Raw genomic sequence first — 14,880 nt, 5'->3', positions numbered from 1 at the left:
TTCTGCCTAAACGTTGGACAACACGCATGTTTTTTGGAACCTATAGACCAATGAGTGCATTGAGTACAGGAGTTGGGACGTAATGTCGTGGCTGTAGAGGACTTTGGTAAGGCCACTTTTAGAATATTGAGTTCAGTACTGGTCTCCCTGCTGTAGGAAAGATGTTGTTAAACTTGAAAGGATCCAGAAAAGTTTACAAGGACGGTGCTGGGATTGGAGGATTTGAGCTATAGGGAGAGGTTGAATAGGCTGGTGCTATTTTCCCCGGAGCGTTGGAGGCAGAGGGGGTGACGTTCTGGTGGTTTATAAAATCATATAGTCAAGGCCTTTTTTGCAGGTTAGGGAAGTCCAAAACTAGAAGGCATAGAACATAAAACTGTACAGCGCAGGACTGGTCTATTCAGCCGAACATGATGCCAAATTAGACTAATCCCTTCTGCCTTGGTCCATATCCCTCCATTCCTTGCATATTCATGTGTTTATTCTAAAAGTCTGTTAAACCCCAATATCGTATCTGCCTCCACCACCACTCCTGGCAGCGCATTCCAGACTCCTACCATGCTCTGTGTAAAAAAAAAAAAAAAAAAAAACTTGCCCCTCGCAACTCCCTTGAACTTTCCCCCTCTCCCACCTTTAAATGTATGCCCTGTAGTATATAGGTTTAAGGGGAAAGATGTAAAAGGGACCTGAAGGCCAACTTTTTCACACAGAGGGTGATGCGTGTATAGAACAAGCTGCCAGAGGAGGTGGTGGGTGCGGGTGCATTTACAACATGTAAAAGGCATCTGGATGGGTACATGAATAGGAAGGGTTAGAGGAATATGTACCAAATGCTGGGCTAGGTCAGTTCAGGATATCTGGTTGGCGTGGACGAGTTGGACTGAAGGGTCTGTTTCCGTGCTGTATAACTCTGACTCTAAGTGTTTATATCCGTGACAGGTCTTTAAATTCCCTAAATATTTAGAGGCATTTATGTGAAGAGATGGCCTGAAATGCATTCCTCTGTTTTATTGGGTTGGTGACACTGAGATTTTCACAATTAATTCTCATCCCCAGTTCACTTTATAATCAATACCTTGTTTTGTCATTTCAAGCTGAGTCTGCAGCATAGAACCAGGCCATTTGGCCCTGTTCTGTGTTATTATTTCTGCTCCATACAAGCTGCCTCCTGCCACCCTTCATCTCATCATGTCATCAAATCCTCTATTTCTGTCTTCCTTGTGTGTTTATCCATGTTCTGTTTAAATGTATTTATACTATTCATCTTGACCACTCCCTGTGGAAAAGAGTTCCATATACTTGCCTCTGTCTAAGGAAAGACATTTCTCCTGAATTTCTGATTGGATTTATTATTCTTATACTGTTAGCCCCCTGGTTGTGGTGTCTCCCGCTAGTTAGGAACATTTTGTCCATGCCTACTCTGTAAAATCCTTCATAACTTTAGGGACCTCTACCAGATCATCCCTCAGCCTTCTCTTTTTAATCTATTAGACAGCAATTTAGGAGCAGGAGCAGGCTGTTCAACCCTTCAAGCTACTACACCAATCAATAAGATCATGGAAAGTCTCAACTCCACCTTCCCATCAGCCAACATAAACCTTGACTCCTTTGTCTATCAAAAATCTATCGAGCTTTGATTAAATTCAGTGACCCAGCCTAGCCTCCACTCCTTGCTGCAGAAGGGAATTGAATAGACTGAAAAAAAGTTGTCATCTCTGTCTTAAAAGAAAGATCTCTTTATTCTCAAAATAGATCCTCTCTGCAAGAGAGAACCTCCTGTAGGTATCCATCTGATATAATTTTCTCAAGATCTCATATTTGTCAGTGAGATCATCTTTCATTCATCTGAACTCCAGTGGATATAAACCAAACCTGTTGATCTTTCTCGATCATTGCAATCTTTTGGTTCTGGTGTCAACCTCGGGAATTTATTTAATAGTTTCTGCAGTGCTGCTTCTATTTAATATTGTAGTTTTACTGAGAGTGGGGTTTGTTTTCACAGGGGACACAGTGCTGCGACGTCCAGTTTCAGAGTGGAATATCACTGATATGCGCAGTGATCTGAGTTTGGTGACGGTCTACCTAATGACATCAGCATTAGAGGAGAGTGCGGAGCAGAGGTTGAACTCCCAGGCGACCAAAACCCACCTCCTCAGCCTGTCATCACTCAGCTACCAGCGGCAGAGCAACAAAATAGAGGAGGTAACTCTCTATGGGGACCAGATACCCTGTGGGGTGAGAGAGGGTAACCCTGAGGAGGGGCAAGGGACAATCTTGTAAAGTTGTGTGGGGGTGTGGGTGGTGAAGGGTAATCCATGCTGGAGGGAGACATGGGAGAAAGATAATCTTTTGGGCAGTTAGGCAATTGTGCACGTGGGTCAGGAGATAATCCTGCACCAGAAGGTTAAGTCTTCTAATTTCTGGCCTGTGTTAGACCACAGTGACGCTACACATTGTGGGAGGAATTGACTCAGTGTGGTGTCGGAAAGCAGGAAACGACAGGCTAGTTGATTATTATCAGTCACAGAAAAAATACTGAAATCCATTATTAAGGAGGTTATAACAGGCCATTTAGAAAACCTCAATGAAACTGGTCAACATTGTTTTGTGAAAGGGAAATCACAGAATTCCTACAGTGCAGAAAGAGACCATCCAGCCCATTGAGTCTGCACCGACCCTCCAAAGAGCATCCCATCCAGACGTAGCCCTCCACCCTGTCCCTGTAACCCTGCATTTTCCATGGCTAATCCACCTAGCCAGCACATCCCTTAACTCTATGGGGCAATTTAACATGGTCAATCCACCTAACCTGCACAACTTTGGACTATGGGAGGAAACTGGAGCACCTGGCAGAAACCCACACAGACACTGGGAGAATGTGCAAACTCCACACAGTCACCCAAGGTTGGAGTTGAACCTGGGTCCCTGGTGTTGTGAGGCAGGAGTGCTAACCACTGAGTTACCTATGTTTATTATTTATTGGAATATTGTGAGGAAGTAACAAACTATGTGGATAAAGGAGAACCTCTGGATTTGGGGTACTTGGATTTCCAGAATGCATATGATAAGATACCACATTAAAAGCTTCTATGCAAAATTAGAACTCATGGTGTATGGTGTAACATATTAGCATGGATTGAGGCTTGCTTACCTAATAGGAAGCTGCAGTTGGGAATAAATAGGTTATTTTCAGGATGCTGGGATCTGACAAGTGTTGAGACCCGGGGATTGGTGCTGGGGTCTCGGCTATCTATGACTTGCATCAGTGACTTGGATGTAGGTACTGAAGATATGCTTGCTAAGTTTGCTGATGATACAAGGACAGGTAAGAAAGTAAGTTGTAAAGAGGATGTAAGGAGTCTCCAAAGGGATATAGATAAGTTGTGACCTGGCAAATGTTTAGCAGATGGCATATAATGTAGGAAAATGTGAATTTTTCCACTTTGGTAGGAAGTATTGAAAAACAGCATATTATTTACATTGACAAAGACTGCAGAACCCTGAAGCACAGTGGGACCTGGGAGTACAGGCACATGAAACAAAAAGTATGCAAGTTTTCCTGTGGGAATTTTTAATGCATTATTTAAAGTTGTTTCAGTCAGTTGCAATTTTCAGGATTGGAACCACAAGTTTAAATGAGGACTTCCTGGGATTAGGAAGGCAAGTGGAATGTTATTGTGTATTACAAGAGGAATAGAATATAAAAGTATAAAAATGTTTTGCTACATATGTATAGAGCAATTGGTGGGGCCTTATCTGGAGTACTTTGTCCATTTTTGATCTCCTTATTTTAAAATGGTTATAATTGCTGAAAAGAAGAGATGCACTGGATTAATTCCTGGGTTAAGGGTGTTATCCTGTGAGCAAACAATTGTCATGTTGCATCAGTATCCATTAGAATTTAGAAGAATGAGAGAAATCGTATTAAAATACATAAGATCCTGAAGGGACTTGACAGGTGGTTGCTGAAAGGAACAGATCCTATACATTGGAGGGTAGCTAATGTAACTCCACTACTAAAAAGAGAGAAAACATGGAATTATAGACCAGTGAGTCTGTCATCAGTAGTGGGCAAGATGCTAGAATTCATTATAAAGGAATTGTAGCAGAACACAGGGGGGAAAGAGTGATAGAATCGGAAACAGTCAGCATAGATTTACAAAAGGGGAACTATGCTTGACAAATCTACTGGAATTCTTCAATGATGTAGCTTCAGGGGAGCCAGTGGGTGTGGTTTGTTTGGACTTTCAGAAGGCTTCCGACAAAGCTTCCACGTAAGAGATTAATGTGTAAAATTAAAGTGCGTGAGATTTGCACTGTGCACTAGTTGCTGGAAGCAAGTGCACAGATGCAGCAGGTAGTAAAAAAATACAAACTGTCTGTTGGCCAAGTGGAGTCAATACAGGTAAAGGATGTCTTGCTGCAATTATGCAGGGCCTTGGCAAGACCACCCCTAGAATATTGTGTGCAGTTTTGGTCTCCTTATCTGAGGAGGGACATTCTTGCTATAGAGGGAGTGCAGAACTGACAAACGAGGAGAGATTGTGAGATAACAGGGTGTAGAGCTGGATGAACACAGCAGGCCAAGCAGCATCAGAGGAGCAGGAAAGCTGACGTTTTGGGTCTAGACCCTTCTTCAGACCCTTTTTCCTGCTCCTCTGATGTTGCTTGACCTGTTGTGTCCATCCAGCTCTACACCTTGTCATCTCAGATTCTCCAGCATCGGCAGTTCCTACTCTCTCTCTACGAGGAGAGATTGGTTGGTTAGGATTGTATTCATTAGAATTCTGAAGAATGAGGGGGGATAACATAGAAACCTACAAAATTCTAACAGGACTACACAGGCTGGATGCAGGAAGGAAGTGCCTGATGGCAGGGAAGTCCAGAACCAGGATCATAGTTTAAGGATATGGGGTAAACCTTTTTGGACTGAGATGAGGAGAAATTTCTTTACCCAGAGAGTGAAACTTAACTGCCACAGAAAGTGGTTGAGGCCAGACCATTGTGTGTTTTCAAGGAGGTAGATATAGCTGTTGTTACTGAAGCAATCAAGGGATATGGGAGGAGGGTAGGATTAGGGTATTGAGCTTGATGACCAGCCATGATCGTACAGCGTATAGGAGCAGGCTTTGAGCGGTTAAATGGCCTACTGCAGCTCCTGATTTGTATTTTTGCAATGTGCTCCTTTCAGTCCCTGATGTTTTGTTCTCTGGGACCACTGGCACTTGCCCTGACTTCATTGGAACTGTGTGCACTCAGAGCGATTGTTTTGAGGTTGAGTCGGAGTTCTGGGTGGTTGTGTTGCTTTCTCCACTCTAGTGTGACGGTGTCTTGTTTGGACAGGAAGTATCAGTGAAGGAGGAGAGGAGTTACACCCACAAGCTGTGCCTTATTGATCTGAGAGCATCATGGACACCAACCAATCGCAATGTAGCATTTGGCCTCTATGACGGCTACAAGAAAGCTGCTGTACTGAAGCGCAACCTGTCAACCGAGGCACTGAAAGGGTTAAAGGTCGATACTGACCTGCAGACCAAGAAACCGAAGCGTTCGCCACTGGTAACACCTGTCCTGAAACCTGAGGATGAAAAGCCGGAGAGAAAATCGCTGGAAGGTAGGAAAATTGAAAGCAAGGAGCAGTGTGTGGTCAGAAGATGTAGAATCTGTGGAACTGCAAAGGGAAAAAGACCCTAATGGGAGATAGAAAAGGCGTGTAAGAAAAGCAGTATTACAATAATCATGGGGGACTTTGTCATGCAGGTAGACTGGGAAAATCAGGCTGGTAGCTAATTTCAAGAAAAGGAATTTGTGGAATATCTATGGGATGGTTTTTTTTTTGGAGCACCTTGTGGTAGAGCCCACCAGGAAACAGGCAGTTCTGGATTTAATGATATGCACTGAAGCAGACTTGATTAGGGAGTTGAAGGAGAAAGAGCCCCTGGGACAGTGACCATAATATGATAGAATTCACCCTATGGTTTGAGAGGAAAAACCTGGAATCACGTGAAATAGTGTTACAATTGAGTAAAGGTAACTACAAAGTCGTGAGGGAGGAGCCTAAGCTGATTGCCCCCCTGCCCTGGGCTCCCATCATCCCTGATGGCACTCTCACCTCTGAGTCAGAAGGCTATGAAGGAACTCCAACTGTACATTGCACTCTCCCAGCACACTATTGAGGGAGTGTCAGGGGGGCTTTCTTTCAGGTGAGGCAATAATGTGAGGCCCAGTCTTCCCTGTTGGGTAGGTGTGAAAGATGTCAAGGTCAGTAGGTCCTCCCAGTGACCTGACTGATGTTTATCCATAACAGAAAAAAAATTTGTTTGTGGAAGCTTGCTGTGCACAAATAGGCTGCTGCCTTTCTCACACCATGTCAGAGTCTGCACTTCCAAAGTAGTTCATTGGCTGTAAGAGCTTTCAAACCTCTGAAGTTATGATCAAGACACAGCCAAAGAGCTTTCCTTTCATGTTCTGAGGGCCCCTCATGATTACTTGTCCATCCTTCCCTCAGGTGCCTCGATGTTGCAGAAACTGATTGAGGAGACAGACAGGTTTGTTGTTTTCACGGAGGAAGATTCCGGAGTGTGTGATCAGTTGTACGGGAGCGCAGCATGCCAGACAGACGACGTGATCAACCGGAATTGGTTGATTGAGCTGGTGAACTCTCAGGTAATAACAGGAATCAGAGTGAGGCCAAAGGGAGAGCCGAGTGGAGTGGCTCCCTGAAGAGAATCTCCAATGTTAGAGACAAAATAACTCCTAGCCACTGCTGCCAGTTAAAGCAGCAGCTCCCTACTATTGATCAAATCAGAAAATGCAAAATTAATACTGAGCTCAGGAAATTGCTCTCTGTGGTCTCTCTTTTTTACGTTGTTTATTCGCCAATCCCATTCTCTACATGCCCCACTGCTTTATCTATCTCTCCCTCCTCTCTCTCCCTCGTATCTCTATCTCACTACTTATTCCCTCCCTCTCTCCTCATTCCCTCATTAGGGAGGCATGGTGGCTCAGTGGTTATCACTGCTACTTCACAGCGCCAGGGACATGGGTTCGATTCCAGACTGTGTGGAGTTTGCATATTCTCCCCGTGTCTGTGTAGGTTTCCTCTAAGTGCTCAGGTTTCCTCCCACAGTCCAGAGATTGCAGGTTAGGTGGACTGGCTTTGCTAAATTGCCCTGGGATTTCCAGGGATGTGTAGTCTATGCAGATTAGCCATGGGAAATGCAGGATTATAGGGACAAGGTAGGGGGTTGGGTCCGGGTGGGATGCTCTTCAGAGGGTCAGTGTGGATTCGAGGGCCAAATTGCCTGTTTCCACAATGTAGAGATTCTGTGATTCTCTCTCTTCATTCCTGCACCCCTCCTCCGCTTCGTTCTTGTCATTCTCTCATGCTGTCTGCCCTGTGACTTTTCTCTCCTTCCGTCTCTCCTCCCTCTATCCGTCTCCTCATCACCCCCCTTCTCTCCCTTTCATCTCTCCCTAGTCTCCCTCTCTCCCACTCCTCTCTCTTGTCCACCTGTCTCTCTCTCTGGAATTCCCTCTCTCCTTTCCCTCCCCCATATCTTGTTCTGCCTGTCTCCTGACTCCTCTCTATTTCTTTCTCAGCCTTCTATCTTACTCCCTACCCCACTTTTCCTCCACTGCATCACTCTGTCTCACTCTTACTTTCATCCCTGTATTGCTCTTCTTAACACCCATCTCTCTCTCTCTCTGTCTCTATCTCTCACCAATCTCTTGCTTTGCCGGCCCACTGACTACTCTCTTTCTGTCTCTCTTTCTGTCCCTCTGCTACTAGGTGATGTTACGTGGTGCTGAGACGGTGGGCTGTGTTTTTGTTAGTGCCACCAAGGCCCAGCTGCTGCAGTGCCTGCACCACCCAGCCTGGTACAGCGACACCCTCAAGCAGAAGACCACCTGGACATGTCTGCTGGATGGCATGCAGTATTTCGCCACTATGGAGACCAACCCTGCAGAGAAGGAGGAGTGTCAGCTATGGTTAGAGGTGAATGAATGATTTATTTATTGTCACTCAAATTTTACAGTGATTAACACAGGAAAAATACAGTGAAAAGCTTCAACAGTTGCCGCAATTTGGCACCATTTAAAATAGTTTAGGAATAAAAAGGATAAAAGATATAACTGAAAGAGTGTCCTGAGCCCTGAGCCAGCACACAATGACACCAGTGCCTCCACACACACACACACACACACACACACACACACACACACACTCCAACGTAGGGGTCACCACTCTCTTTAGGCACCATCTCTTTACTGCTGGGCCTACCTCACCACTGCCGATGCCGGTTCCCGTGCTGAACCCACGCTTGCCCTGCAACTAGTAATCCCTGGCTCCACTGCCAGACCAGGCTGCTGTCATCTCGCCAAGAGTCCTCCTCTGTCTGCCCTCCTCTGTGATGTTACCTTGCCCGTGCCGCCATCTTGAAACTTGTCCACTGCTGCCTCCACTCACTGAAGGAGCTTGTACGCCACTGCCAGCCCCGAATGCCAGGAGGATGTCTCTGCTGCTGGAACCACCGGCTCCAGTGGCTGGGAGAGCTGCGTCCAGTGCCACCTCTGACCACCAGGAGGAGCTGTCATTCCATGCTCAGACTATTTGGACTGCCAAGCCGATTTCACCAAGTAACCAGCCACAAAGGGCTCCAATGAAAAGAATGAAAGAAACAAATGAGAGAAAAAGAGAGACAAAAAAAAGAGAGAGCATGCAGGAATGGTGAGTTTAGAGACCTCTGAGATCAATCTTTTTCAGCTCCCTGCCCCTTTCCTGAGGACATGGGGACACAGGTCCTGCGCATACAAGGTCCCAAGCTCTGAAATTCCCACCGAAAGTCTTTCGTCCTGTAAGACACTCCATAAAAACCGATCTCTTTGACCAAGCTTCGGGTCACCTGTTCCAAGATCTCATTGTGTGTTCAGTGTCAGACTTAATCTGATTACACTCACATGGAGCATGGTGGGATTTTCTGATGTAAAAGCAAACTCTTGACGTGCATTATCCTAGTGCTGAAGGTTCAAGCATGAACCTACAGAGGGAATGTTGAACAGCAGCTAAGTTCACAAAGGACATCCCAAAAAATATCTCAGGCAGGGTGGTCTCTGGACAAAGGAGCAGTCAAGTATCTCTCCTTTAATTTGTTCTTGAGACATGAGCATCATGGGAATAGTTCATTGTTTGTGCTGATTCCAGACTATCCCCTGAGAATGTGCAATGTGGTGCAGGTTCTGACACTATCGTATGCCCTTTCAGGTCAAGAACATCGAGGAACATCGATCACGGAACCTAGACTCAGTGGCAGAGCTGATGGAGAGTGGGCAGGCTGTGGGGGGAATGGTCAGCACCACCACAGGTGAGAGAAGCCAGTCAAGAGAGGCAGGGCCTGGACTGCATAGGACAGCACTGAAGGAGTGCCGCACTGTCGGAGGGATATTACTGACGGAGTGCTGCACTGTCAGCGGGTCAGAACTGAAGGAGTGCCATACTGTCGGAGGGTCAGTGCTGAGGGAGTGCTGCACTGTCAGCAGGTCAGAACTGAAGGAGCGCTGCACTGATGGAGAGTCAGTGCTGAGGGAGCGCCGCACTGTCGGCGGGTCAGTGCTGAGGGAGTGCCGCACTGTCAGCAGGTCAGTGCTGAGGGAGTGCCGCAGTGTCGGAGGGTCAGAACTGAATGAGCGCCGCACTGTCGGCGCGTCGGTGCTGAGGGAGTGCCGCACTGTCGGCGGGTCGGTGCTGAGGGAGCGCCGCACTGTCGGCGGGTCGTTGCTGAGGGAGTATTACAACGACAGTGCAGTGTCATCTTTCATACCTTATCTGCCTATCAGGTGGGTGTAAAAGATCATATAGCCAATATGTCAAAAATAGAAACTGAGTTATTCCCATTGACCCAGCCAATAGTTATTCTGAAACAAGCAACAGTAAAAACAGATTGTGTGGTCAGTCATCTCATAAACTTTTATCTGCTTCCATGCTGTACCTGTTCTGTGAGTGTTTGATGGGAACAGTGCGGAGGGAGCTTTATATTTGTCTTAAGATTACAGGAAGCTGCACCTTCAGATTATGAGAATAGAGGGAACTTCACTCTGTATCTGACCCATGCTGTCCCTGTCCTAGTAGTGTTTGATGGGAACAGTGTAGGGGGAGATTTATTCACTGTCTAACCCTGTGCTGTCCCTGTTCCGGGAATGTTGACACTGAGTTACGTTCCCCTGGGAGACAAGCAGGCACTAAAAGCAATGGAGAAGATACTGAATGAGATGTGTAAGGGAATTGTTAGCGCGTGCTCTGATTGATGTTGTTTTTCTTGCCTGTATTCAGACTGGAATCTGCCAGCCCAGTGCCATCAGACACAGCAGGTTCAGCGGATTATCTCTCGCTGCAGTTGTCGAATGTATTATGTCAGTTACAGCCATGACATCGAGCCTGAGCTGGCAACGCAGATTAAACCACCCGAGATTCAGGAGAACCAGAAAGAGGATCTGCTGAAGAAACAAAATGGTGGGTGTGAGCGTTGGAGACATAGTGATGATGAAGCTGGACAGAGGACTATGACTATGGTCAATGTGAGGCAAGTTTAGGGATTAGTAAAGAAATATTTCTCCCCTGCGTGTGTTTGAAGGGCATTAGGATAGCTCAGGCAACAGGCAGTGGATTTGGGAGGCTGGAGTTAGCTGGTACTGGGCAATGGATTTGGGTGATTGGAGGTAGCTGGTACCGGGCAATGGATTTTGGTGATTGGAGGTAGCTGGTATATTTGAAAGAGGAAGTGCATGGAGTTCTGGTGACATGTGGGAAGTGTGAGAGGGATTGATGTTGTTACCCTGGAGGAAGGAGGAATGCAGCTGCCACTTAACAGGCATGAGGAGTGGTGCAGACAGATAGTCAGATGCAGCTGGACTGGAAGAATAAAAATGATTGCAGTTCAATTCCTATTGACTTAGCTCTAAATTAGTCAGCCTTTTACTCTTGGCATTTGCTGCCATATTTGGTGATTCTGGCTGAATTTCCTTCACGTCTATGCTGCTGTGACATAAAATCTGGCTTCGTGGCAGGGCATTGAGATCCTGTTTTATATGGTGGAGTGAGGATTTGCCCCACCTCCTCCCAGCTGGGCAAAAGCAGTCCCTTAGCAGGTAGTGCACTGCTTCTGTTATTGGGTTCGTGATCCCAGTTGAACCAGGCTGAAGCTTCTTCACCAGAAAGCAGAAGTCTCCTGATCAGAGCTGTTAAAATGATGAAAGTATTCAATAAGGTATATCTAGAGAAAATGTTTCCGCTTATGGGTGGGCCCAGAACCCTTGGCACCAATACAAGAGAGTCACAAATAAATTCAATCAAAAATTCAGGAAAAGTGTCTTCACCAACTCAGTGGTGAGAATATGGGACCAAAACAGAAGTTGCTGGAAAAGCTCGGCAGGTCTGGCAGCATCCGTGAAGGAAAAAACAGAGTTAACGTTTCGGGTCTGGTGACCCTTCCTCAGAACTGGTGGCGGCTGGGAAAACGTCAGTTTATATGCAGAAAAAAGGGGAGGGGGATGAGGTAGGGAGTAAATGATAGGTAGAGCCTGAAGAGAGAGAAGATCTATGTTACCACATTGTCTGCCATTACACAGTACCTATGTGGTAACATAGGCCTTCTCTCTCTTTGGGCTCTATCCTATCGTTTACTCCCTACCCCACCCACCTCCCTATTTTCTGCATATAAACTGACATTTTCCCAGCCGCCACCAGTTCTGAGGAAAGGTCACCAGACCCGAAACGTTAACTCTGTTTTTTTCCTTCACGGATGCTGCCTGACCTGCCGAGCTTTTCCAGCAACTTTGTTTTTGCTCCTGATTTACAGCATCCGCAATTCTTTTGGTTTTTATGTGAGAATATGGGAGTTGCTCCCATAGGAGTGGGCGAAGTGAATTGTATTGATATGATTAGGGAGAAGCTGGATAGACCCAAGAGAAGGAAAGGAATAGAAGGAGATGGTAACAGGTTGGGATGCAGAGGGGAAGGGAGAAGGTTCATGTGGAGCAGAAACGCTGATGTTGAATAGTTGAACCAAGCATTTCTGTGCTGTGTAATTCCATGTGATCCAAAAAATATCTGCTCAAATCTCTCACTTTTGGAATCAGAGCTTAAACTTTCTTTTTTAAAGAAAAGCCAAGACCTGTAAAAGTGCAGGTGAAGCTGTCAGATTTTCAATGAACCCATCTGGTTCATTAACATCCCTTTTTGGAAAAGAAATGTGCAGTCCTTACCTAATTTGGTCCAAATATTAACCCCAGACCTGCAACAATGTCACTGATTTTTTAACTGCCCTCTGAACTAGACTAGGAGGCCACTCAGACGTGGCGAACCCACTCCCGCTCCTAGCAATTCAAGGAGGTATTTCATTACCAACATCTGATGATGACAATGTGAATGGAGTCCTTAGAGTTGGCTACTTTAGAGTTGGCTACTTTATTTATAAATGACAGCCAATAAGAGTCTCTTAACAAGCTAGAGAATTAACTCCATATCTAAACGATGGATACAAGTTCAATACGAATTGTATGTATAAAGTCAATCCTAGCTCCTTCCTGCAGTTTAAAAAGGATCTGTCACGAAGTTGCAGCATTGTTGACAAAACCCACTGGTTCACCAATGCCCTTCATGGAAGGAGACTAGATTGGGGTGTTGGGAGGTTGGTTGATGTGCCAATTTAGCTAATACATGCTGTCCTGGGGTTGCAAACGGCTTTTCCATTCCTGAGCCTGTGCACAAATTGATTTGTACAAAAGTCGGAACACAGTGCAGGACAATATAAAGTCGCCATTTGTAAATACAGGAAATGTTCATATGTTGGATCTTTAAAATTACACCTTTATATGGGATCACGCTAATAAATATGAGTGTTCGAAAGTTGGATGTTCATAAAATGGGAACTCCCTGTGATCTCCTCAAGGATGAGTTTCACTTTATAGAGCTATCCCTTCCCGCTCTGCCAACAGAAACCTTCAGTCAGAGATACCAGAGGAGTGGCACAGTGGTAGTGTCATTGGACCAGTAATCCAGAACTCCAATCTACTGTTCTGGGAACGTGGATTTGAATCCCACCATAGCAGATTGCAGAATTTGAATTCATTAAAAATTTAAAGTAAAATGTTGATTGTTGTGAAAACCTGTCTGGTCCTTCCTTTAGGGAAGGAAATCTGCCATCTTGCCCATGTATGACCCCACACCCACAGCAATGTGATTGCTCTTATCCATCCTTTGGGCAATTAGGGATGGGCAATTAATGCTGACCCAGTAACATCTACACCCCTTGACTGAATTTTTAAAAACTCAGTACGTTGCAGGATGGTCCTCTCTCTCAATGTGATAATCCACTTGTATGTGTGTTTTATTTTCTGTGCCTCTTTTTAATCTGGATTTAGGTGCTGTGGACACCTTCACCCTGATCCATCATGACCTTGAGATATCCACCAATCCAGTCCAGTACGCCATGATCCTGGACATTGTCAACAACTTACTGCTGCTCGTTGAACCAAAACGGAAAGTATGTTAACTGCAGAGATTGATAACTCCATGATCATCCTGGAATGTGTGTGTGTATGTGTGTTCGTTCATGATTTTAACTCCTGGGCCATGTGTGGATGCCTGGAATAAAACGTGGTGTGTCTGTAAGTTTGTGAAGGCACAAGAGTGTGCAGTGTGAACCCCAGAGAGCAGTGTTGGCTGATGATTGTGGGGTTGAATGTAGAGTTAGATGTTACAGAATTCATAAAAACTGAAAGAACTGCAAATGCTGGAAATCAGACAATAAACAGAAATTGCTGGAAAAGCTCAGCAGGTCTGTCTGCATCTGTGGAGAGAAATCAGAGTTAACCTTTCGGGTCCAGTGACCATTTCTCAAAACTGATGGAAGCTAGGAAAATGTTGGTTTTCGTGCAGAAGATAGGGGGTAAGGAATAAATGATAGGTGGAGACAGAGCCCAAAGAGAGAGGGCTCCTTAGCTTACTTCCCCACCCTACCTTCTGCATAAAAACCATCCTTTTCCTAGCACCAGCAGCAGAGGTAGGCGATGCCAGTGTGTGTAGATGCCATACCCTGGTGAGAGACAGCATGTGTGTGGGAGCTGTATCCCAGTGAGAGTGTGTGTATGTGTGTGTGTGAGAGAGCCATACCCCGGTGTGTGTGTGTGTGTGTGTGTGTGTGTGTGTGTGTGTGTGGGGCGGGGGGAGCCGTACCCCGGTGAGAGTCAGTGTGGAGAGATATCCCTGTGATCACCAGGTTTGTTGTATCCTTTCTGGGTTTTCAGGAGCACAGTGAACGGAAGCAGCGAGTCCGGTTCCAGCTGGAGATCTCCAGCAATCCTGAAGAGCAGAGGAATAGTATCCTGCACCTTCAGGATGCAGTGAGGGAGCACGTGACACGGATCCGTCAACTCGAGAAACAAATCTACCTGATTATGAAGGTAATGAGCCTTTTGCGTTGCCTAGTAAAGTGTGCAGCAATACACACCCATGCCATTTTCAACTCACCATCTCCAAGCCTATAGCAACTTTGACACAGTAAAAATCCTCAAGATCTTTTACATGATATTATCAGATGAAATTTAACACTAAGCCACACAATGACATATTCTGTGACCGAGACGGATGACCAAACGTTTGGTCAAAGATGTAAATGTTAATGAGTGTTCTAGAGGAGGAGAGATGGGTGGAGACTCAGAAGATTCAGAAAGAAAGAAAACGAGCTAAAAAAAACCAATGAGGGCAACAGATTTTTCTGCAATAAAAACCAAAAGAATTGCGGATGCTGTAAATCAGGAACAAAAACAAAGTTGCTGGAAAAGCTCAGCAGGTCTGGCAGCATCTGTGGAGGAGAAAACAGA

General features: G+C 45.5%; 1 protein-coding gene across 3 annotated transcripts in view; it reads left to right on the top strand.

Moving 5' to 3' along the window:
- The window catches only part of LOC109913100 (protein KIAA0100), a 61,741-nt gene that overhangs the window by 34,261 nt on the left and 12,600 nt on the right, over nucleotides 1-14,880 (top strand). For all 3 annotated transcript variants that reach the window (XM_048612769.1, XM_048612770.1, XM_048612771.1), the window contains 8 exons: nucleotides 2,003-2,202; nucleotides 5,344-5,614; nucleotides 6,509-6,666; nucleotides 7,793-7,999; nucleotides 9,266-9,365; nucleotides 10,331-10,510; nucleotides 13,420-13,541; nucleotides 14,305-14,460. In XM_048612769.1, coding sequence (XP_048468726.1) covers nucleotides 2,003-2,202; nucleotides 5,344-5,614; nucleotides 6,509-6,666; nucleotides 7,793-7,999; nucleotides 9,266-9,365; nucleotides 10,331-10,510; nucleotides 13,420-13,541; nucleotides 14,305-14,460 — 1,394 coding nt within the window. The remainder of the gene's footprint in view (nucleotides 1-2,002; nucleotides 2,203-5,343; nucleotides 5,615-6,508; nucleotides 6,667-7,792; nucleotides 8,000-9,265; nucleotides 9,366-10,330; nucleotides 10,511-13,419; nucleotides 13,542-14,304; nucleotides 14,461-14,880) is intronic.

The sequence above is a fragment of the Rhincodon typus genome, chromosome 26 (assembly GCF_021869965.1).
Source record: "Rhincodon typus isolate 14 chromosome 26, sRhiTyp1.1, whole genome shotgun sequence".
NCBI lineage: Eukaryota > Metazoa > Chordata > Chondrichthyes > Orectolobiformes > Rhincodontidae > Rhincodon > Rhincodon typus.
This window is presented reverse-complemented; position numbering and strand designations above follow the sequence as displayed.